This window comes from Clytia hemisphaerica, unplaced genomic scaffold (genome assembly GCF_902728285.1).
Source record: "Clytia hemisphaerica strain Z4C2 unplaced genomic scaffold, Clytia hemisphaerica genome assembly, whole genome shotgun sequence".
Classification (NCBI taxonomy): Eukaryota; Metazoa; Cnidaria; class Hydrozoa; order Leptothecata; family Clytiidae; genus Clytia; species Clytia hemisphaerica.
This window is the reverse complement of record NW_027104101.1, coordinates 2,402,757-2,425,172: the sequence shown is the minus strand read 5'-3', so window position 1 is coordinate 2,425,172 and position 22,416 is coordinate 2,402,757. Positions and strand designations below refer to the sequence as shown.

At 34.3% G+C, this 22,416-nt stretch overlaps 2 protein-coding genes across 2 annotated transcripts in view; both read right to left on the bottom strand.

Moving 5' to 3' along the window:
• Positions 1–1,922, bottom strand: part of LOC136813076 (DNA repair protein complementing XP-C cells homolog) — a 64,124-nt gene extending 62,202 nt beyond the window's left edge. Inside the window, exons 1-3 of the mRNA XM_067069603.1 lie at positions 1,075–1,922; positions 575–683; positions 62–218 (exon numbers count right to left, since the gene is read on the bottom strand). Coding sequence (XP_066925704.1) covers positions 62–218; positions 575–683; positions 1,075–1,909 — 1,101 coding nt within the window. The 5' untranslated portion in view covers positions 1,910–1,922. The remainder of the gene's footprint in view (positions 1–61; positions 219–574; positions 684–1,074) is intronic.
• Positions 1,923–13,781: 11,859 nt separating this feature from the next.
• LOC136813075 (synaptotagmin-5-like) lies at positions 13,782–16,473 on the bottom strand. The gene is made up of 3 exons (XM_067069602.1): positions 15,351–16,473; positions 14,722–14,836; positions 13,782–14,300 (listed from the first exon to the last, which is right to left on the bottom strand). The coding sequence occupies exons 1-3, from the start codon at positions 16,422–16,424 to the stop codon at positions 13,972–13,974; spliced, it is 1,518 nt and encodes a 505-aa protein (XP_066925703.1). The 5' UTR covers positions 16,425–16,473; the 3' UTR covers positions 13,782–13,971.
• Between the last annotated feature and the right edge of the window lie 5,943 nt (positions 16,474–22,416).

Sequence of the window (22,416 nt, the reverse complement as noted above, 5' to 3'; positions counted from 1 at the left end):
AAATCCACAATGTACACAAAATTAAATCTTCTTAAGAACTGGTACACTAACGATTCCATACCTGATTTGTAGGATTATTGCAAATTTCATTTTTCTTTAATGAGCTTGCAAAGAAACAGAGTATATGGCATTTGTGTAAAAGTTGTTTTCTTTCTCGTAAGATTCTCCCAGCCATCTGTCGCAACCAAATGAAGATCTTTTCTTGTCGGGTTTTCCTTCTGGGGGTGAGGAAAATTCAATACATGTTTTTCTTTTATAAGCATTACGTTTGTAAGCATATGCTGGCTCAGTTTTTGGTACCGAAACAATGACTCTATTGTTTGAAAACAATAGAATGCTAAGCATAATGCGAGCCTGATACAGAGGTAGACACTTGCTTGTAAAAAAGACATGTACAATGAATGGAAGAAATGACCTAGGACCAAGTTGGAATAAAATTTTATTGCATTGGAAGAATAATCTGTAATAAATTTTTTTTTTAAATGTTTTAAAACACTTCAAATTAGTCCATCTTCTCCTGGATACATAAAGGGACTTTCTAAAATGGAAGTTTGAAGAAAGGGTAAAAATATACTTTTTCTTTTGATGAATAGAAGTCACTCCAACACTAATTTGGACATCTTTGACATCAACATTTTGATCTTCCACTTTGATCTTCTTAGAAGGTGAAGTCATTGTGACTTCTGAAACATCAAAAGTGGATGAAATGAGATGAAATAATTTGTGCATATATAGTTTAAAAACTTTATTGCTTCATTTAGTACAAACTTAGTGTTAGGAAAAGATGAAAAAAATTAAAAAGATCAATTGACAGGTTATTTTCTCAAAGATAAAAACATTTTTTTTCATAAGAACATCCAAAACTTTTGAAGCCTTCCAATGTTCTTAACTTTTTGAGTTTTAAGCCTAAAAATGTTCTTAACATGTTCTTATTTTCACCACTTTGTAGGCATTTTTGTTCATTTTCCTAATAAATTGAGTCTGCAAAGTCTAAAATATTCTGTTTTTTAATATTTTGGTCATGGAAGCCTTATGTTTTTATATAGTATTATTGTAAAGAAAAACATGTATTACCATTAACTTCTTCCCAAGTTTCACTTTCTTCATCTGACGAGAATCCAACATCAAAATTTCCATTGCTCATAATATCCGCTAAGTCCAATTTCTCATTGCTTGATTTGTCCAACTTCTTTTTTGATATTTCTTTTCTGTTTGGTTTTTTCTTCTGTTTGGAAGTGGTTAATTTCTGTTTCTTTGAAGCATTCTCTAACTTGCTGTCAGATTTACGCTTTGAAAGTTTCTTTATAGACGACGTTGGTTTAGTTTTAATAACATTTTTGGCTTCACTGGGTTGAGAATCTTTATCGGAACTCAGCTTTTCAGCTACCTTGTTGGTGTCTTCATTTTCAGAAACCGACAAAGATTCAAGTTTTGCCTCTTTTCTATCATATTGAGATTCTGTGTTTTCAACAACACCTTTAAAAGGGTTTTCTTTAAGAAAATTATCTGGGACTGATTTGAAAGTTATTTGTTCATCATCACTATCTGAACTTTCATCTTCAGAAAGATTTGGACGTCCGAGAGTAGATTCTTGAAGCATTAACACTGTTGAACTATTGTTTTTATTAGCCTCATCAGTAACTGTAGCTTTCTCATCCATTCGTTTTGATAACATCTTTAGTGGGATATTGTCATCACTGCTGGAAACAGGCTTACGAGTCGAAGATGGAGCATTTTTACGTTTTCTTGAAGAAATAGGTGTCCTTATGTTTTGTTCTGGTTCAAAATCAGAGTCATCATTTTCATCTTTTTGAATAATTTTTTCATCATAATTGACTTTCTTTCTACTTCTTCTTGACGTTTGGATAATGTTCTCAGGTGAGATTTCTGCTTTACGAGATCTTGGCATTCTTACTTTTTTGTTAACTAAAAAAAATAACAAAACAAATATCAGTGGTTTCGAAAATCTAAATGGAAGCTGCAAAATCAGTGATAAAATCACACCTGTCAATAGTTCTTCTCTTTTCAAGAGACATTCCCGCATCAAGGATTCCTTACCATAACACTGAATTCAACTTGATTTTAAGCTTTGAGGTAGGAGAAATTGCACCAAAAAAGACCACCTTGTCATAACAATAATAATGATAACTACTTGTTATAATGAGGACTGTTAGCACATAAAAACGTAAGAATACTTCAGATGGTGATAAAAGCATGAAATTTGGCAGAGATGATCCTTAGAGGGTTTAAAACTCAGCCCTCGAATTTCAGGTCGGCATTCGGCAGTGCCGACCTAAAAGCCGACCAAAGAGTGCGTATGGTCGGCAGTTCATTGCCGACCATATTCATTGATTCTCTCGGCAGCCGACCATAAGTTATCTTTTAGGTCAGCAAAGCCGACCTTAACAGCAAAAAGTATTAAAAGAGTTTTGTTATTTTATTATTCTTTTATCCTGTAACTGTAAAATGAAAGTCTCAAACAAGAACCATATCGCACTCAAATAAAAAAACAAACATTGCCGTAGCCTTTAAACAACTTTGCCGACCTAAAATATAGCTCAGATCGGCATTGCCGACCTAAAAACAAGCTTAGGTCGGCAAAATTTTGCCGGCCTTCGGCCGGATTTGGACGGCACTTACGTGCCGACTTACTTTTACTTGAATTTCGAGGGCTGAAAACTTAATTTTAAACAGCAACACCAAATTTTGTCACCTGGCCACCTGCCAGATGACTTCATCAGGTGGCTGGGCAAAAATATATTTTTTTGAAAATATTTAAAATCTGATGGTTCTAGCGGAAAGAGCATGAAGTGCTGATGAAAATTGAGGTATAAAGTATGCCTTGAAAATCTTCCTATCAAAAGTTATGGAGGTTGAAAGTTTTGTGATGACGTTATCACAAGCCTTTCCAGGCAAAACTTAAAAACCTCGTAATTTTGGAACAAATTGACCAAATTTGATGTTTTATACATGAATTCATATCAAAATTTATTGCTTTTTCTGAGTCTGATGTTGAAATCGAACTAAAAGCTTTAAATTCTACAGAACACTAAAACTTAAATTTCGAGATTTACAAGGCAAATCAACACAGCGTTCTCCCTTCAGGAACACAGTGTACAATCGACTAATCTTTTTGGATGTTTTAAGCCTTCCTTTGTCGTTTAGACCCAAGCAGCAGAAGAAACTTCGAATTTTGACATGTATAAAACACCAAATTTGGTGAACTAGTTCCGTTATTACGGGATTTTTAGGTTTTGCCTGGAAAGGCTTGTGATGACGTCATCACAAAACTTTCAACCTCCATAACTTTTGATAGGAAGATTTTCAAGGCATGTTTTATACCTTGATTTTGTTCCGTAGGAACCACCAGATTTTAAATATTTTCAAAAAAAATAAATTTTTACCCAGTCACCTGATGACATCATCTGGCAGGTGGCCAGGTGGCAAAATTTAGTGTTAGTGTTTAAAATTAAGTTTTAGACCCTCTAAGGATCACCTGTGCCCAATTTCATGCTTTTATCACCATCTGAAGTATTTTTGTGCTAACAGACCTCACTATTATAAGCTTTGTTGATTTAAAAAAATGGTGTTTGTAAAATCTATTGGAAAGAGCAGAAATTTTTCTTTCATTGATTAAAGGTACAATGTGCTATTTGAAAAATGCAATCTCCATCTCTAAAGAATGTCATATAATCAAACATAATGACTTTCTTCTCCAGCTAGAGGTGAATAAAATTATGCTTTTACATACTTTCTTGGTCTCTGAGGGAAAAAAGATTAGTTTTCCTTGGCGCCTAGATCTGTCTTGCTCAAGCAGAAGTTGTGGCGGCATAGACAAAAATTTTCAACAGGGTCGAAAAAAGAGCTTTAAATTATGTTATGGATATACAATAATTCACTTGAATGGATATTTATTGGTTAAAAAGATTTAATAGTAAAAAAAACATTTTCTATTTACAAAAGTCATAGTTAAAAATTATTGATGAAATATATCATAATTTGGTACCGTATGGCTTTAACAGGTGTTTGTTATCATTGAGATATTTTGTAACTTTTGTTTTGCAATCTCCTTGTAATTCAATAAAATCACCGTGATTAACACCACCAGTTCCTAGTTTTGTCTTCAATTCTTGAAGAATAACTTTATTGTTTCCTAGAACATGCTCAATGATGGTAACTTTTTTCCCACTTGATCGGTTCTCAACTTTCACTGGTATTCCACCTTTCTTTGTCCTGCAAACATACACAGGTGTACTTTCAATTGTATCAGCTGGCAAAGCACATGCACCTTGATTCGAATTAGTAGCAGTTTCATCAGATATTTTAGCCTCAGTGTCTGTCTTGTCTTTTCCTGCAGTCTTTTTCAGAACAAGAAAATCTCCAAAAGTCAAATGATTTGGTCTTCCTTCATGAGGATCTTTTTGCTCCTCATTTTTCTTTTTTTTGGGCATTGATAATCACTGATGTGGCTTATTTCTATTTATGGTCCAACTATTGTCATTTAATTTTGGAATTGAAAAAATTTAACTACAGGAGCCTGCCCAGATATATTTCCACATAAAACAAAGATCTTTGAATAGTGTTTAATTCATAAACCAACAAGAAATAAGAGGATGTGCTTAGGGCAGAATCGAGAAAAAAAGCTTGCACCTTATCTTACAAAATATTTTAAACTCAAGTAACCTTTAGTGAATTACTATTGTCCTGTTCAGGACAAAATATTTCTATTCATCCTTTTGTATTTAAATCATTGTCATGAAATTATATTGAATAGTGCTCGATGATATCACATATCTTGTACATTTGAACAAGTGCAGAAGCACAAGACTTTAAGTTATGTAATTCCCAATTTTTCTTTTGTATTTAGAGAAAATTCAGTTCTTGTTTTTATTAAAGAAAATGGGTTTTTATTATGATGTACACGTTTTCTTTTTATAAGAAGCTTAACTTAGCTCAAGGTCTGGATATTCCTATTTTTTCAGAAAATTTCAGCCTCAAAATTCCTTGTATAGTAAGAGCCACTGACCCTTAGTGATTTGCTATTTGTCCTGTTCAGGGCAATTTGCCAAAATATTTCTATTCATCCGTATTTACAAAGGAAAATATTCTTTTGTATTTAGAGAAAATTTAGCTCCTGAATTTTTGAAGGAAAATGGGTTTTTATTATGATATACATGTTTTCTTTTTATAGAAGCTTATTAAGTATATCATAATATATAACATACACCTACATCATAATCATAATAATCATACATAACCGTACATCCTGTGCCCAAGTTCAGGAGTTGCCATAAAGCCATTATGGTAATAACCGGGAGGGCACATTGCTATACATTGTATCATAATATATAAAAATAATTTTCTTACAGCTCTATCATTAGGCTACTTTAATGGGATTTATTTTCGCGCTTGATTTTGCGGGGGCTTTTGTGACAAAAGTGGTCTTTTGACATTTTTTGGAATTTAATTCAATTTTAATTTTTTTCACTGTTTGAGAAGCATTTTCATTATTTTGCCATGTTGTTTAGAAGAAAATGCGAAACTATCTTCAATGCATTTCTCGAGAAAAGCGAGTAAGACTTGAAGTAAGAAATTATAGACAAAGCAAAGAATAGTGAAGTTTTGAAGTAGCGAGTAAAGCAATAGATAAATGATTGAGTAAAGTTGTGAGTTTATAAAGCAATAAATAAGCGAATGAAGAAAGTTTTGAAATAAGCGAGTTGATAAAGCAATAGATAAACGAATGAATAAAGTTGCGAAGTAGCGAGTTGATAAAAAAGCAATAGATAAACAAATGAATAAAGTAGCGAAGTGGCGAGTTGATAAAGCAATAGATAAACGAATGAAGAAAGTAGAAAAGTAGCGAGTTGATAAATTGCAATAGATAAACGAATAAATAAAGTAGTGAAGTGGCGAGTAGATAAAGCAATAGATAAACAAGTGAATAAAGTTGCAAAGTGGCAAGTTGATAAATCAAAGAAAGATTTTGTGCAGTCTTGAGACAAAAAACTTTATTTTTTTTCAAAAAGCAGTGCATAATACTATGTTGTTTTAATTTAATGTCTAAAACTTTATTTTTCAACTAGGATTGAGCGAGAAAATTAGTAATACCTTTCGATTTGAAACCCTGCCCAAAAAGAGTTTGACATTGAATTGAAGAAGACCCTACAGTGACTTTCTAACGGAATTACTCAAACGTCAATTTATGCAAGATCCTATATGACCATATACAGATTATACAGATACAGACCAAGATTATTTTTAGTTTGAATTTCTCAGATCCTAATAATGACGGTTGAAACGAGGGGAGCACTCATATGGTGCGACAAAAACAGGATTTTTGAAAAAAAAATTCTTCAAACTTACTTAACTCCAGGAAGGAAATGTTGTTTAGCAAAAGTGTTTCATTTCCAACTTAAAGAGAGTTTATTCAGCTTTCTTTTGCAAAAAAATTATCAATATAATACCCCCCCATAATTTCTGCCTTGATTTTTTTTTTTGAGATGTTGAAAGATGGCGGGAGGTTTTTGTACAGAAATCTTTTAAGAAATGGAACTATCTGAAAAACTACTAATGGTTGAAAGATAAGTGACCCCTCATTTTTTTCTGAAGATAGGGCTTTTTGTTAAACTTGGTTTGACCCCCACAGCCAATCAAATTTTGTTATTCTTTCACTCATCACTGGTCACTTTCTTAGAAAAATGCAAGCTCTGAAATTTGGTTTTAATTTTTAGTCAGCAGTGAGAAGAGCGCTAACTTCAAATTTCCCACTGTAAATTTTTGGGGCAGAGATCTGCCTGACAGCTTGCACCTGTCCTGTATATACACTACTAGGCCTGAAAACATCAATTGTGGACACGGTTGATGTTTTTTATCCACAGTCAATCATTTTTATGGACAGTCAATCATTTTTATGGACAGTCAATATCCAAACATCGACTGTCAATACTTTTCATCAACTGTCAATATCCAGATATTAACAGTCAATATCCAGACATCAGCAGTCAATTAAATAATCTCAACAGTTGATGAAAAGTATTGACAGCCGATGTTTGAATATTGACAGTCGATGTTTGGATATTGACTGCTGATGTCTGGATATTGACTGTTGATATCTGGATATTGACAGTTGATGAAAAGTATTGACAGTCGATGTTTGGATATTGACTGTCCATAAAAATGATTGACTGTGGATAAAAAACATCAACCGTGTCCACAATTGATGTTTTAAGACCTAGTAGTGATATCAGATTATCAATTTATAAAAATTACAGGACCGGTCTACTCTTCTGGCCTAGCAGAACCGGACTATCTAAAAGGCATTGTCTTGGATGGATAAAGCAATCTTGCCCATTATAAATAAAACCGTAAAACAGACAATAATACTAGGGTACAATCTGGCACTACCAGTAACCATAAAAAAGATATATTACACACATGATGGAATGAGGAGGAGGTTGATTTTGGGTCTCTTAGCTTATATCTGGCTAAGCTTATCATTTTTTTGTGAGCCCAAAAAATCAAATTATAAACACGATAGAGAACCAAACAGCTTGGTAAAATCTGTGCGTTTTCATTATGTAAACGAAAGTACTTACACATAGTTGTGACGTCGAGAAAGTCAAAACGGTAGAGAACATCGTAGACTCACTATGACTCTACATCAACACAAAAATATTTCACATTTCTTTACAACATAATAATGGACATACCGTCAACTGCTCCAACTTGGGACTATCTTACGCAACATGGGACGACCATTCCACCACCATTTCACCGAACCTCCAAAGTCATTTGATTTGAGTTTAATGAACCTTGTATTAAAAAATACACAATTTCTCTTTCGCACCGAGTAGGCTTTTAAATCGAAATATGAAAAAAATCTGTAGTGGAACACCCACGAGTGTCCTGAACGAAGAAGACCAAATTAGTGGCAAAACGATGGAGCGTTTGACGTCACTCACGCTTGTTATATTAATTTATTTTCAGTTCATTTACTCCCAAGATAATTACTTTCCACTTTTAACAACTTTAAAATCAACAATCAATGTCCGTTACAATTCATTGCACATTGTGTCTTAGACGATTCCAATTTCAGATAACTTGAGCTCCACCGCAGATGATTGAAAAAGTCAATTCTTTGTATTCAAACTTCGCCAATTCTGGTGGTGATACCGTGAGAGTGGATAACTTGCATCAGCCGAGGCTAAACATGCACAGCCCTCAAATGAATGACGACCTAGCTGGTCATTAAAATAAACTATATTCAGCTCCGCTCACAGCTCTACTCTACCATTTTTGTTTGACTTAACTTTGTATTTTAATGACCAGACAGGTCATTCATTTGAGGGCTATGCATGTTAGCCTCCACTGATGCAAGTTACCCACTCTCATGGTAGGATTTATATGAGAGTAGTAATCGGGAAAGATCTAGTTTCAATCACCAATTCCGCCCTTCTCCTCTTTTTCTCTATTTCCTATCTCTAACTCTGTTTTTTCTGATTTCTGGACTTATTTTTTTCTGAATTTGATTATTTGAAGCTATTTTGCTAATTCTAAAACTATACTCTCACACCTCGGTTCGAACCACCAAATGCAAGCAACCTTGTTTCCAAACCTGACGCCCTACCACTTGTGCTAACGAGACACTGCAGTATATGAGATGCGCAAATACTTATAGGGTGTAAATTACAGACCCTATATATTATAACTCCTAACCCTACCGGTGCCCCTAAAAGGGTTGTAACGTAGCCCTATGTTTAGTCACAGGGTACGAGTGCCCCTAAGAGGGCTTTCGGCCCTATATTATGACTCTCGAGTCCAACCAGTTACATCAATATGCCAAAAACATTTTGTTCAACCACCTTCACTTCAAGATAGGCCACCATAGAATGAACTTCCTTTTATAGGATGAACCATATTCATGTGGCTTTCAGCATTGCACTCCATCGCAAAGGCTAATCAATTTTAATGACTTTTTTGACTAATGACCAAGTTAAAATTTTTCAATTTTTTTATATTTGAGTATTAAAAAGGCATGCAATCAAATAATAAAGGTTTAAAATTTTTCTCTGGGCTAGTTAGTAAAATATCTCAAATAGGCTCTGTGATGGAGTGCAAGGCTGAAAGCCACATGAATATGGTTCATCCTGTAAAAGGAAGTTCATTCTATGGTGGCCTATCTTGAAGTGAAGGTGGTTGAAGAAAATGTTTTTGGCATATTGATGTAACTGCCAACCCTGACCCTAACTGATAATAATCGAATCCTGACTCCCGGAAAATTACCACGGACTAGAAAGAACGAAAAAAATTGAAGGGGCGTGGAATTGCTGATTGAAACTAGTTTTCACCTAGTAATCGTCACGAAAAGTGCGAACAGTCAGGATTAACCGCCTAAATAGGAACAAATTTTTCGATTTCACAAATATTCCTATCTAGGATATAGGTACTTATCTAGGAATAATTTTTATTCTAAGCTAGGAACATTTTCTTTCTTCTCCAAATTTTTCCTTTCAAAACAAAGTCGCATGTTCAAGTTATGACTAATAGATGTAATAATACAACGTGGTTTCTTCTTCCAAAAATCAGCACTTTTGGTGGGTGGAAGGGTGGAAAATCTTAGCTTTTGTTAAAAAATACTTAAATAGGAACATTTTAAGGCTCTCTTTACCAAAAAACGGGATTTGATGTGTAAATAGACAATTAATAAGCAGTGGAATCTGTCTGGAAACTTTAAAATGCAATAACTCAATACTGCATTGACGAATCTTTCTGAAATTTGGAACACAGTTAGCAAATACCTAAATGAAAACATAGATGATAATTGATACATGCGACTTTTTTTAGTTTTAGTGTAAAATAAAAATTTCTAAAATATTCTTATCTTAGAATAAAAAATATTCCTAGATTTAGTACCTATATCCTAGATAAGAATATTTGTGAAATCGAAAAATTTGTTCCTATTTAGGCGGTTAATCCTGACTGGCGAATAAGATATCGAAAAATGGAGATTCCCAAGATTGGCGAAGGTATCTTAAATCTTGGTTAAAGAAAATCTCTTTGATCTTTCTTTTTTTTCTTTTGTTAATTGCTTGCGTCATCGATCACTTGCGAGGTATTTCTCAAAATGAAAACACGATGATTTTACCAAGCTGCCAAAAAGAATATAAATGCAAAGTTAAGGGGTTAAGTTTTTACCAGTGTGTATTTTGAAGCATTTATCACTTGTCCTTTTTGTGTTTGTTAGAGAGAGAGCTGACCCTGTCCTTCGTGTGTTCTTGTGTGTCTTCCAACATCCAAGCTGATCCAAGCACAAGCAAGTGCGTGAGTGTGGCTCTGAAAAATAAATCATAAATCGAAAACGAAAGTGTACTTGTCCTACAGATAAAAGCTTCAGTAAAATTCTTAAATAAGTGTTAACAATGTTAGGGTTTATCTCCAGGAAAATCTGATAGTTAAGTTTCATAATTCTTTGAATCACACGTGCGTGGTATTTTTCCCGCGCTTTTTCAAGGCGCCAATATATAGGAAAACTGGGAACGAATTTTAAGTGGGAGAACCGAGACCTAGAGGCTGAATTCGTATAGATACTGTACTACCTGCGGTTTTGTAGAGGTCTGTGATTCAGACTATGAGAGACCCGATCGACCCGAATCAGGAGACTGATTTTGTCCCATAACGGCTTTCCGTAACCTAGATTTTCCGTTGGTTATGCTTATTATGGTTGCAAAAATTTCCAAACCTTTAAAACGTTGTTGGTCGGCTGATTACCATGATTCTTTATCAAACGTGCAATGCAAACTAGATCTGGGGTGGGGAGGTTCTACTAATTTTACCAGGGAAATGATATAGTTACACTATATCATTTCCCTGGTTTTACAGGTTTCCGAATTTCGGTGTTTTTAGTGGAAAAAATTACTTGCCTAAGAAACCCCCCTCCCAGACTAAAAAGATAAAGATTTCAGTTTTACAGAGAGGTACAGTAGTGGAGTAGACTTTCTAAGCTAAGAAGGACACCGGGGGGGGGGGGGCACTCATATGAGTTTTTACTTCTTGTTTGTTTGAAAAAGTTTCTATTGTCTGATAATTACAGCTGACAAGAATAATTTTCTCAGTTTTTTTTTTAAACAGAAAATTTCCCAAGCTTCTTTTTTCACGCAGATTTACAGCTGAAAAATATAGTGCACTATAAGGGTTGGGTAAATCATAAGAAAATGCACTGAAAGGGCACCTTTTCAGCCATATTGAACTGCACTGTAAGGGTACGATTTTGAAATGCAGATTTTGCGCGGCACATACCATCGTTTCGGAATCGAGTGACCCCCCCAATTTCCCAACTCAAAAATAGCATGTCACCGCCTCCATAAAAAAGCAGCGATGGATGAGCGGCAAACAATCAGTGTTTGAAATCTAGGAATTCCATATCTAATCCCCATTCCTTCCCATGTTCCGTTCAGTTAATAGGTAGCCAAGCCCGCTGGCCGTGGACCCCGTGAAAGTAATTAAAAGACTGTCTACAAGTCCTAGGCTTCTGCTCATCCTCTAGTAAAAAGAGTTTCTCAAAGATAGGATATTTCAAAGGTTTCTTAGGTATTCTTGATTTAGATCTATAGAGGTCAGTGACTCGGGTATTACGTAAAATATCGCGACGATTAACTTTTTTGACTTTGACCTTGTCTGTACACAGTACACAGTACACAGCATCTGAGAGGCTCTATCTTACAATTCCTGCATTACTAAAAATAGACAAAAAGAACGACAAATTTCATAAAAAAAACGACAAAAAAGAACGACAAAGAACGATAAATTTCATATTTTGCCGTCCACAACCCCGACCGAAAGTAACTGTACCACCCCTTTCTTTGCGATTCATTTTCTTTGTTTATCACGGGAAATAACTACTTGTGGTCTAAAAGAACGACAAATTACGCATGCGTGTTATTAATGCAGGAATTGTCAGTCGAACCCACTGTCTAAAGCTAATTTCAAAATTCATTGCCGTAGAGGGTTTGTTGTCATTGTCTCTTCTCATTTGAGATTTTTTCAGGTCTCCGGGTCGGGAGTTTCTTTATCAAACAGACAATGCGCACAGAGTGTATTACGAAGCGATAAACGTGCGGCGAAGAATAATATTCAAAAGAATTATGTTTTATGGAATCTCAAGAGTATCTTACAACAAAAAATATTATCAAAAATGCTACAAAAAATAATTAAAGGTTTTGTTTTTAAATAAGAGTGATAACGTTTGCTTACTCGTCAATTTTAATTTACAAGCATTTTAACATTGACTTGACACGAATGTGGAGCAAGATTGGTCAGAAAGAGGAAAATAAAAATAATTTTTTGTTTATATCAGCACAATATAACAATAGGCAGACACTGTCCCAATATGAAATATGTGTCTGATATGAAACGGAAACACTTATGTAAAAACAAAACCTTTAAGAGCGAGAAAATAACTTATTACAAAAATACAAATGGAAATTTTAATCTCAAAAAACATTTTCCACAAAAAATTTATATTTTCCCCACAAATACAACGGTTTTATAAACTTAATCCAGTAGTCTGGATATGACAATATCCAGTACCTTGGGTATGACAGATTTTAAGATAATTTAAAATACAGTTGACGCTCTCCAATTTCCATTTTCATAGGGAATTTCATTTTCATCGAATTAGGGAGCATATCGAATAGTAGATCGTCGTTTACAAGAGTTTCTTGTTCACGAGCACAGTGACTTTCAATGTTATCGAATATCGGAGCGTATCGAATTGTAGCAGAGAGCGTCAACAGTATGTAAAGAAATTATTTTATATTCCGATGGCGGATTGGCGGCCGCCCACGCTAAAGCTCTAACGGAGCGAGCCAATTTCCAAAAATTTCCCGACCTTCAGAGCTTTAATGTGTCGGAAGAAAATTTATAAATTGAGTTCCAAATAAGTAAAGAAATATCTTTTTCAGGGTTTGATGTATTTCTGTGGCAAACATACCTTTGCCTGATTTTCATATTTCTAACATTTTAGTGCAGCCCCTTTAAAACTACAATCTGTAACTAAAGTGTCAATGTTGATGGGTGGAAAGGTTGCCACCATGCTCAGAAAAAGCTCACATCAACACTGATATTAGGCGGGAAGGGATTTTTCAAGAAATTGCCAGAAATTGCCACATATTTTGTCACTGATTGTAGATAGTGAAAAACCTACCGAACCATGAATAAAGCATGTTAGAGCGAGAAAATCCTATAATGAATGATTAAGATAGCTTAATACGCAAGTATCCACAGAATATTTTTTTTCAAGTGTTATAGAACCCAGTTTTCACTCCAATGAAGTATAAGGCTTCAAATCCGACCAAAAAGATTCGCTTCTGGCCCTTCAGGCTTATATTTTATTAGTTCACTCTCAAGATATAACTTCAATGCGCTGTAGACTGGGAAGTCAGTCTGAAGAAGATGAGACAGCCTAGTTCCAAGTCCTCTTAAAATTCTCCTTGAAGGGGTAATCCCCGGGTAATCAGATGGTTTGAAATACTTAGCCTACAGAAACCTTCTATGGTTCTGAGTAAAACCTCCGAGTATTTGCGTCTAACTATTTTTGAGATTTATCACAAGTTTTCTTTCAAAAATCTCAACTTTGGAAAATAGTTAGCCAAAGAATATTTTGTGGTATTGCTCAGAATAAGAAGGAATTGACATGCTAAATATGCCAAACCATCTGATTATAGCCGTTTGGGAGAACATGACGACCTATTGACTCTGTTTTACATATTTAATTAATGCTAATTCGGGAGAATGTCAGCGTGCCAATTTGAACAAAACTTATTTAAAGGTAATTTCTAATTTCCCGCTTGTTTTACTTGCATCCACTAAAGTGTGGAATAATTAGTTATGCAATAGACCGTCGTGTTCTCCAAAACAACTATCCCTTTAACCATTAGAAAACACCAAGTAACTGATTCTCTCCGATCGTCTTTAAGCATTATAGATGGGGTGCCACATTGTCCAACCAATACCTTCAGAAGAAATGACAGTCTTCCAATGTACTTTACCTCCTTCATCGCGATTCGAATCTCCAATACGAACTTTTCCCAATGATAAATGTTTGCCCATTATTTTATGTTTCCCGTGTACATGGAGCTTTAAAGTGCACAATAAGTAATTCTCTTGTTCTAATTCGAACGTCATGTGATCTGTAAATTCTACTAGTGTAGATGAGGTATTAGTTAAAGTCTTGGATACACTCTTCTTTTTACCCAATCGATCACCTCCGAGCCGTACCAAATGAGCTTTGATGTGCAATCCTAAAATGACAAAAGATAAGTTAGTAAAAATCGTTCCTTTTTTACGAAAGAGGACCAATTTTGTATAAACTGTCGAAGAAATGACACATCGTTCCAAAGTAATTGTATACGTAATTGACACATGCAGGGAAGGAGTAGTTTGGATATGCCTCGAATAGTAGGGACTGTTCGGCTAAGTTTAAGACAAAATAAGTTCTCTTATGTTATGGCAAAATTTAGAAAACCTCTAACACAAAATCAGAAACAAGTCGATATCGGGTTGATATAATAGTTCTTTAAACCTGCTTGTAACTTTATAACAATATACAGTACAAGATCCTTCAAAACTGCAAACTTGGCGAGAATTATTGCATAAACAAAAAAAGGCCACTCCGTGATTACTACGAGAAAAAAAGTTTTTTGAAAGAAGGGATACACAAACCTGTTAGATGGTCCAGCATATTTTGGTTACTGATCTTAACCGTTTTGATCATCACGTTTAACTTCTTTTGCTCGCTTGAATAACTCAACACAATTTGCGCGTCACCAATTTCAACCTGGAAAATGAAAAAGAATGAATCATCACTACTAAATCAGATTTTAAAATCATTTGTTACTTTAAAGAAAAAACAACAATTTTTAATTTTAAAATTGAGCAAAAGCTTTTCTATTAAACCCATCTTCATCGCTTGTAAAGAGCACTGAAGACGGGTTTAATCGAAAAGCTTTTGCTCAATTCTAAAATAAAACTTTATTGCTTTTTCTTTAAATTGACTTTTGGAATTTGGCAAAATTTCAAATGGCAGTGCCCCCCAGTGGCCAATTTTCATTGGGGGGAGGGCGCCGAAATACAGAAGGCGTAAAAAGACGCCTCTGATTTTGCCGCGCTCCTTTGCTTATTTACACCTTAGAATTGGCAGTTTTTGGCAAATAAAGAGAGAAAATACCCCACTTTCGCTATATAGGTGGCGTCAAAATCAAAATCTTCTAAAATTACCTCCCCAGTTTGCCCGAATTTTAGTAAACCCATCACGCTACTGGTCAAAACGAACGGACAAACAAACAACTCACACTAGGTGGTGACGGTTTAATTCCAATCGTCAAATCAGTAGGTACTTGTGAATAAATCTCATGACTCAATAATGGCATACGAGATTCACCATAAATAATCTCTTTACTTGATCTTTCAACATACACCACCGTCAAATGTATTGTCCGCGCTTCGAAATCACGGTTATGCGGACGCGAATGGAACGTGAAGACCTCATCTAATTGTATATTTCGGTTCCGTGATAATTGTTTACTTTGAAACCGATAATCCCGTTCCGGAATCAACATAGCGGTGATATATAACCCGACTACGTTTTCAGTTCCTTTTACATACTGTAAATCTTGTAATTCATGTAAAGACATTATTAATTTACGTTTAGTTTTGTCCTCGTATTGTAATGAGAATTTCAATTTCCCAAGCGAACCAGCCATTTGTGTTCGACGAACTTTTGTTTCGTATAGTTCCGGATTAAAAGTTTCAACAAAATCAGAAGATTGATCAAAACTTTCGGAATGCCATGTTTTACGGAAATTCACTTGTTTTTGTACCTGTCCTGATCTTCGTTTGGGTGCGGAACCAGCCGGACCCGGAAACAATTCCTTCTCATTAGGTTGTACCATTTCTTCCGTAAATGTTGTTCGACCGGAACCTTCCGTAGTATCAGAATGTACACTTTCTGCATAACTAGCCGTAGAATAACCGGATGAATTTTCAATCGGTTGAATAACATTAGCCACCATCATGCCCGGAATCTCAAACATTGCGTTTTTATAAGAGTCTAAACTTTCCACCGACAAACTAGTCGGTCTAATCTTCATTCCTGGTTTGAGTTGCTCATATTGTTTATTTTTACCGGAATTCCGTAAAAAGCTATTATCATTGAGATCATTATTACCTCGTAACGGATGTTCTTTTTTCTTGCTGCCACCGAATAAGTTTTTACAACATCCGGTTATTGCATTAAAAACGTTCGAAATGAACAAAGCAATAAGTGTTAGAAAACATATTGCTCCACCAATAGAAATTAAGATTTGAACAATAGCATTGTTATGATGATGAGCGTTCGAAGATGTTGATTGGTCGAGCGCTATCATTATTTATTGTCACGTCATGTTCTATGAAAAACAAAAGAAGTAGAAAGATGATAAAATTTGGGATTCATGAAAATGAAAATGATCAAAAAAATACTCTGAGGTCCCGAATAGTACAGGGGCTCCCAATGTAAAAGCCTTCCCTTTCCCAAATTATTTCAAAATTTAATAAACGGGGGGGGGGAGTCTAATAACCGGGGGATGAAAATGGTATCCCAAAAATAAGGAAAACTGTATACTAAAACCTGGCTATTTAGAGCAATGTAGCTTTTGATAGCAGAAATCTTGTCAAAAATAAGTAAACAGGGAGGGGAGTTCCTAATAAGAAAGGGAGGGTTCAAATTCTTTTTCAAAATTAATAACCGGGGGAAGACGTTTATTGGAGACCTTAGAGTATAATCTTTATGAACACGAGGATCAAAAGAAAATTAAGAACAATCCCAGAGACCTCGTGTCAGAAATAGCCAAGAAATTACTACTGTTAAAGCCCTTTTAAGCCATAAAGCAAATAAATACTATCTAATTGCTAAAATACAAACCGGTTTTCCCGAGACAGGGGTGTTAAATAATACCTTTAATTTTATAGCTCGGAATAAAAGTTTCTTAAAATGAAACCAAATCATCGAAAGAAGCATTGACCCATAAAAGTTACTGTATCGGTAATAAACTTGCCTAAAGCAAGTCACACAAACTCGAAAATCATTTTACTAATCAATAAAATGAAACGCCTGCCTTCATTTTTTGTTTAGCATTGAAAATTAAAATGTGAACATTTTATGAGAGAGAGAACACTTCTAATAAAAGTTGTGAAATTCGATTATTATTTTTTCGCCCACTACTAAATCTCGTTGCAACAGAAATGGGTGTTGAATAATTTTCAAAAAGAGCTCAAAAGGATCGAAAAGACTTTAGAAGGCCTCGCTCCATTGACATCTATCTGATACATAAATCAACCGTTTTTCTGGCAAAAATCGGGTGATCCGGCCGGATTTAGAAAGTCCCGGGTGCAAAAATCAGTTTTATTGACAATTGAATCATGCTTAATGGTGGACGTTGTCATCAATAACGTTTTGAGTGAAAAAAAAAGAAATGTATAAAGGAAAAAGTTCAATGAAGATTTACAAAAACGGAGATTTCCGGCATATTTCCGTCATTTTCGGCCGGAAAAAAGTTTTCCTTAAAAAACGAATTCGTTCATGTTTTGGAGAAAAAAACCAATGATGAAATCTTAAAAACTGCCAAAAAACGTTTTTTTCTGGCGCATTTCCGGTATTTTCGGCCAAAAGATATGTTTTTTCCGTCTGATACATACCTTATCGGGGAAAACTTCGTCGGGAAAAATGTTCGTCGGGGAAAAATATTTGTCACTTGGCCAAAATTTCGTCACTTTTCCCCGACGAAGTTTTCCCCGACAAGGTAGATCAAAGAGATCTATAAAAAGTTCTTTCAGAATTACTTACGCCTGTAGTGCTTTTAAAAACCAAAAGATGGTAGCCGAAACATCTTTCTTTAATTCATTCATTCATTCATTCATTCATTCATTCATTCATTCATTCATTCATTCATTCATTCATTCATTCATTCATTCATTCATTCATTCATTCATTCATTCACATAATTCAGAACCAAGTTACCCAACCATAAGAATTGAAAGCACCTTGAATCATCCTGCCAAAAATCTATATAACGAGGTCACTTCAGAAAGCAAAAGTGAAAGAATTTCATATCTATTTTTTCTATCAATAGAATAAGTATGTTTATCTATCTTTAAACCAACGATTTAAGAACCCATTCTTAAAAGGACTTAAAACCCTCTCCAAAAAAAATTTAAGACTCTTGACAGTCTTTTTCATGATGAAAAATTTAAATTTGTCTTTTTGTCGAGAAATCAACAATCAACATAATGCAATTCTTCGATATCGTTAACAGTAGTCAAACAAATAAATGTTTTTTTCGTGTCCGGCAGAATTTGAAACTTGAACAGCCAGTTTGAAGAATTAGGAAGATTTTCTACTTTTTTTAAGAAACCTCTACCATCTTTATTTAACGTACACGTTTTTTATAAGAACAAATTATATAAAAACTAACGGATTGGATTGACAAAATCTAAAAAACAAGTTAAAAATATTTTAAGGCTTTATGGAGTCTAAAACACCCAATTTCCTAGAATATTGCACAAAGTCACCCACGAAATTGAGAAATTGAGAACATTTTAAGAACATTTAAAGAGAGGGTTAAATCTCAAAAACTTAAGAACATTTAAAGGAATTTCGGATGTCATAGCTTTTTCTGGGCAAAATTTATTTTCTTGTATTTTTGCAGATTTGCTCAGCTATTAACTTTTGCAGGTTCATATCGCCGGCAAAAGCTTGAGGAGTTTGGTATAGGGTTTGATAGCCTATACTAGACGCGTTTTTTTTACGCAATTAACGTTTATATTCCACGTTGCAACTTTTTCGGATGTTTGGAGCACAGGTTTTTATGTTCGAAACATTCGATTTTTTGACGTCATTTAGAACTTTCGAAGCTCTTGCAGCAGGGAAAAATTGAATTTGCGTCAGGACACTTGAAAGGCTTTGTTTTTCAGAAAATCCCGATTTTTTGTGAGGTGCTCGGGAAGGGTCTGAGAGACCAATCAAAATATTTTGCCAAACTTTGTATGAACGACAATTTTGAGACACGTGAGATCACGTGGTCAATAGATGACCCAGCCCTTAAGATTTGTCTCGAATTATCCGTCTAATATTTTGGAAGATGATAAACGAAGATAAGAGAATTAACAACGATCAAAAATGTTAATACGACATTATTGCGATGTGATTAATGATTACTAGACTGATTTTTTTAAATACTTTGAAAAACCTACAATATCTTTAAGACTTTTCATCGACTCCTTGATATTTAAATTAAGAAATCATCTTTAAATTATCAAAAGGAGACTTCTTAACGACCATTGAAAAGGATATAGACTGGAGTCATTTATAATGCGTGTAATACAGTAGTATAGGCGTTATATGATAATAAGATTATTGTTACAAGATTTGTTCACTCCATTACTTTTTGCTTATTTCTACTGTCTGAATTAGTCGTCTAGCTTGCTAGACTAAAGAGGATGGGGTACGTATTGTCACGCTGTTTTTTGATTGAATACCGTACAACCATATAGACTTTAGACCTAGAGTCCTGCACTATTGATAGCATCTAAGGGGAAAGTTCAATCGAGCATACAATCTCCAATCGTGGTTGGTATTTTCTCTACTCTTCTTCTTTTAAAGGTTATAGAGTTCAAAATGTTCCTAAATGAGTTAACACCGTGAATGGATTGGATTGCCGGTGGTTGAGCGCTCCATTTTTTAATTTGATTGTATACTAATAGCCGTCTATTAGTATTGTGCTACTCGAATGTTGGCATTGAATTTTTTGATAATTCACCCTTACACCATTTTTTAGTTTGATTGTATACTAATAGACGGCAATTTAGCAGCTCAAATCAGCAAACCGCAAAAATTACTTCTCTCAAAAAAATAACAAAAATGGAAACTACAGTTAACTTTCACTAATTCGAACTCGAATAGAAAATACATTGTATTTGAATTACATTCGAATTATAGAAAGAGTTTAAATACTACTGCTTCTTTCTTGATAGGGACTTAAAATTAGTTTGAATTAAAAAATGATTCGAATGATGGGAGATCGAGGAAGTGTCCACTGCATTTCTACTTCGAAAATTCAATATGAAACAAATATAAACCCAAAACAGTTTACAAAACATTACCGTAACTTGGTCTAATGTCGACATCACTCCTCTAATTCCGACACCCTTTTTTAAAGCTGAAAATAATAGAAAGGTCGAAACTTTTTATCTTTGCATATTGGTAAGAGAGGGAAAATCCTTTTTCAATCAGTAATTCTATCTTCCATAGTATTCCTATCTCTAAAAGAGGGTGTCGGAATTAGATGAGGGATGTCGATATTAGACCAACTTACGGTCCATTTTCCATTGCATCTGGAACGTATGAAAATAAGCTAGATGGACAAAATACATCGACATCTTGTAACCAGTTGACAAACTTTTGAAACATGCTATAGTTGTGATATATCATAGAGAGAATAAATCAAGTAGATATACAAGGAAACATAAAAACACCCCCTCAGATTTGAAACTTCAAGAATGTTTTATTTATAAGAAAACCTTTATCATTTATCAATTTCCTCATCGATTCTAGAAAACAGATTTTTTTAATCTTTCTAAAATTAGTTTTCATCGGTAACTAGTTCCAAAATGGATGATGTAAAAATCATTACTTATCAAAAGGGGGACTAGGGCCCGATTGGCCCTAAACTTTTACAAAGCAAAGCGTACAGTTGACTCTCTTTAATTCGATCTTCAAGGGACTAAAAATGTCATTAAAAGTAGAGAAGGATTCGAATTAATATTTAATAATAATAATAATTATCAATATTTTAGTTCGAATTGCAGAAAGATTCGAAATACAGAGAATTGATTTTATATATTTTTTCAATGATGCATCCCGTTTTTCCGGGATGAAATTAGTTTTAATAAGGCTCTATCAAATCAAACATATATTAGAAGGTTAACCAAGATACTGACCCGCTTTCAAGTGAAGGTATGGTACAAATCTGAAACAATTCTTATACAAAATATAAAAAAAATATTTAAACAAAACTTACCAAAAGAAAAGAAGCATTTCACATCTTTCTCATTTTTTTCATTTGTTCACACTCTAGTACTAATAATCGAAGCAATTTGAAAATTTTGTTCAAACACATCTTTTTTATAAAGTCAGAGTTCTTTCATCAAGAAACTATAGCAACAAAATTATCAAAAGATAAACTCCCCGATTTTTTTAAGTTTCTTTCTTTTAAGTTTTCAAAGGTATGAGAAGGTATTTTCATCATACAACCTTATAACCAAAAGGAGACTCAATTTTGACATAAGGCCTAAGAAACAAGCTAGATGCTGAATGGACCTACCTGATGATGAAAGTTAGATAGCAATGCGAGGAGAAAAAAATCAGTCAGAAAATATATCGTTTAGCGAAAATGCATAACGCAATAAATTCATCATTGATTGTTGATGGGGGGAGAGGGAAGGGTTGTAGGGAAAAATTAATAGAAAGTTCTGGTCGCAAAAGTCAGTTTTATTGACAATTGAATCATGCTTGATGGTGAGCATTGTTATCAATAATGTTTTTGTGTGAAGAACATAGAAATACAAGGAAAACATGTAATGAAAATCTGCAAAGACGGCGATTTCCGGCATTTTCAACCGGAAAAAATTTTTTCTCAAAAATCGAACTCGGCCATGTTTTGAGCATTGCGAATACGCATCTTTCTGCAAAAAATCAGAAAAAGCTAAAATGAAAATTCGAGAAAAAGTAAAAAAAAAAACGCTTTTTCCGGCATATTTCCGGCATTTTCGGCCGGAAAAAAATATTTTTCGAAAATCGGGCTCCGTCACATTTTAGGTATTGTCATTTTGCATCAGTGTGCAAAATTTCATGAAAAAAAATAAAGTACAGCTCGAGAAATTCAAGAAATACCATCTTTCCGGCGAAAATAGGCTGTTCCGGCGATTTTTAGAAAGTTTCCGGCTTCAAAAATTTTAATGACATTAAACCATGCTTGATGGTGGGCATTGCTATTAATAATGTTTTTGATGAAAAAAACAACGAAAATTAGGAAAAGTCCAATGAAAATCTAGCAAAAAAAAGGCGATTTCCGGCATATTTCCGGCATTTTCAGCCGGAAAAAATTTTTCTCAAAAATTGGACTCGGCCATGTTTTGACATTCTTAATACGCATCTTTGAGCAAAAAATCAGAAAAAACTAATGATGAAATCTCGAGAAAATGCCAAAAAAAACCGGTTTTTCCGGCATATTTCCGGCATTTTCGGCCGGAAAAGTCTTAATTCGAAAATCAGGCTCGTCACAATTTAGGTATTGCCATTTTGCATCAGTGTGCTAAATTTCA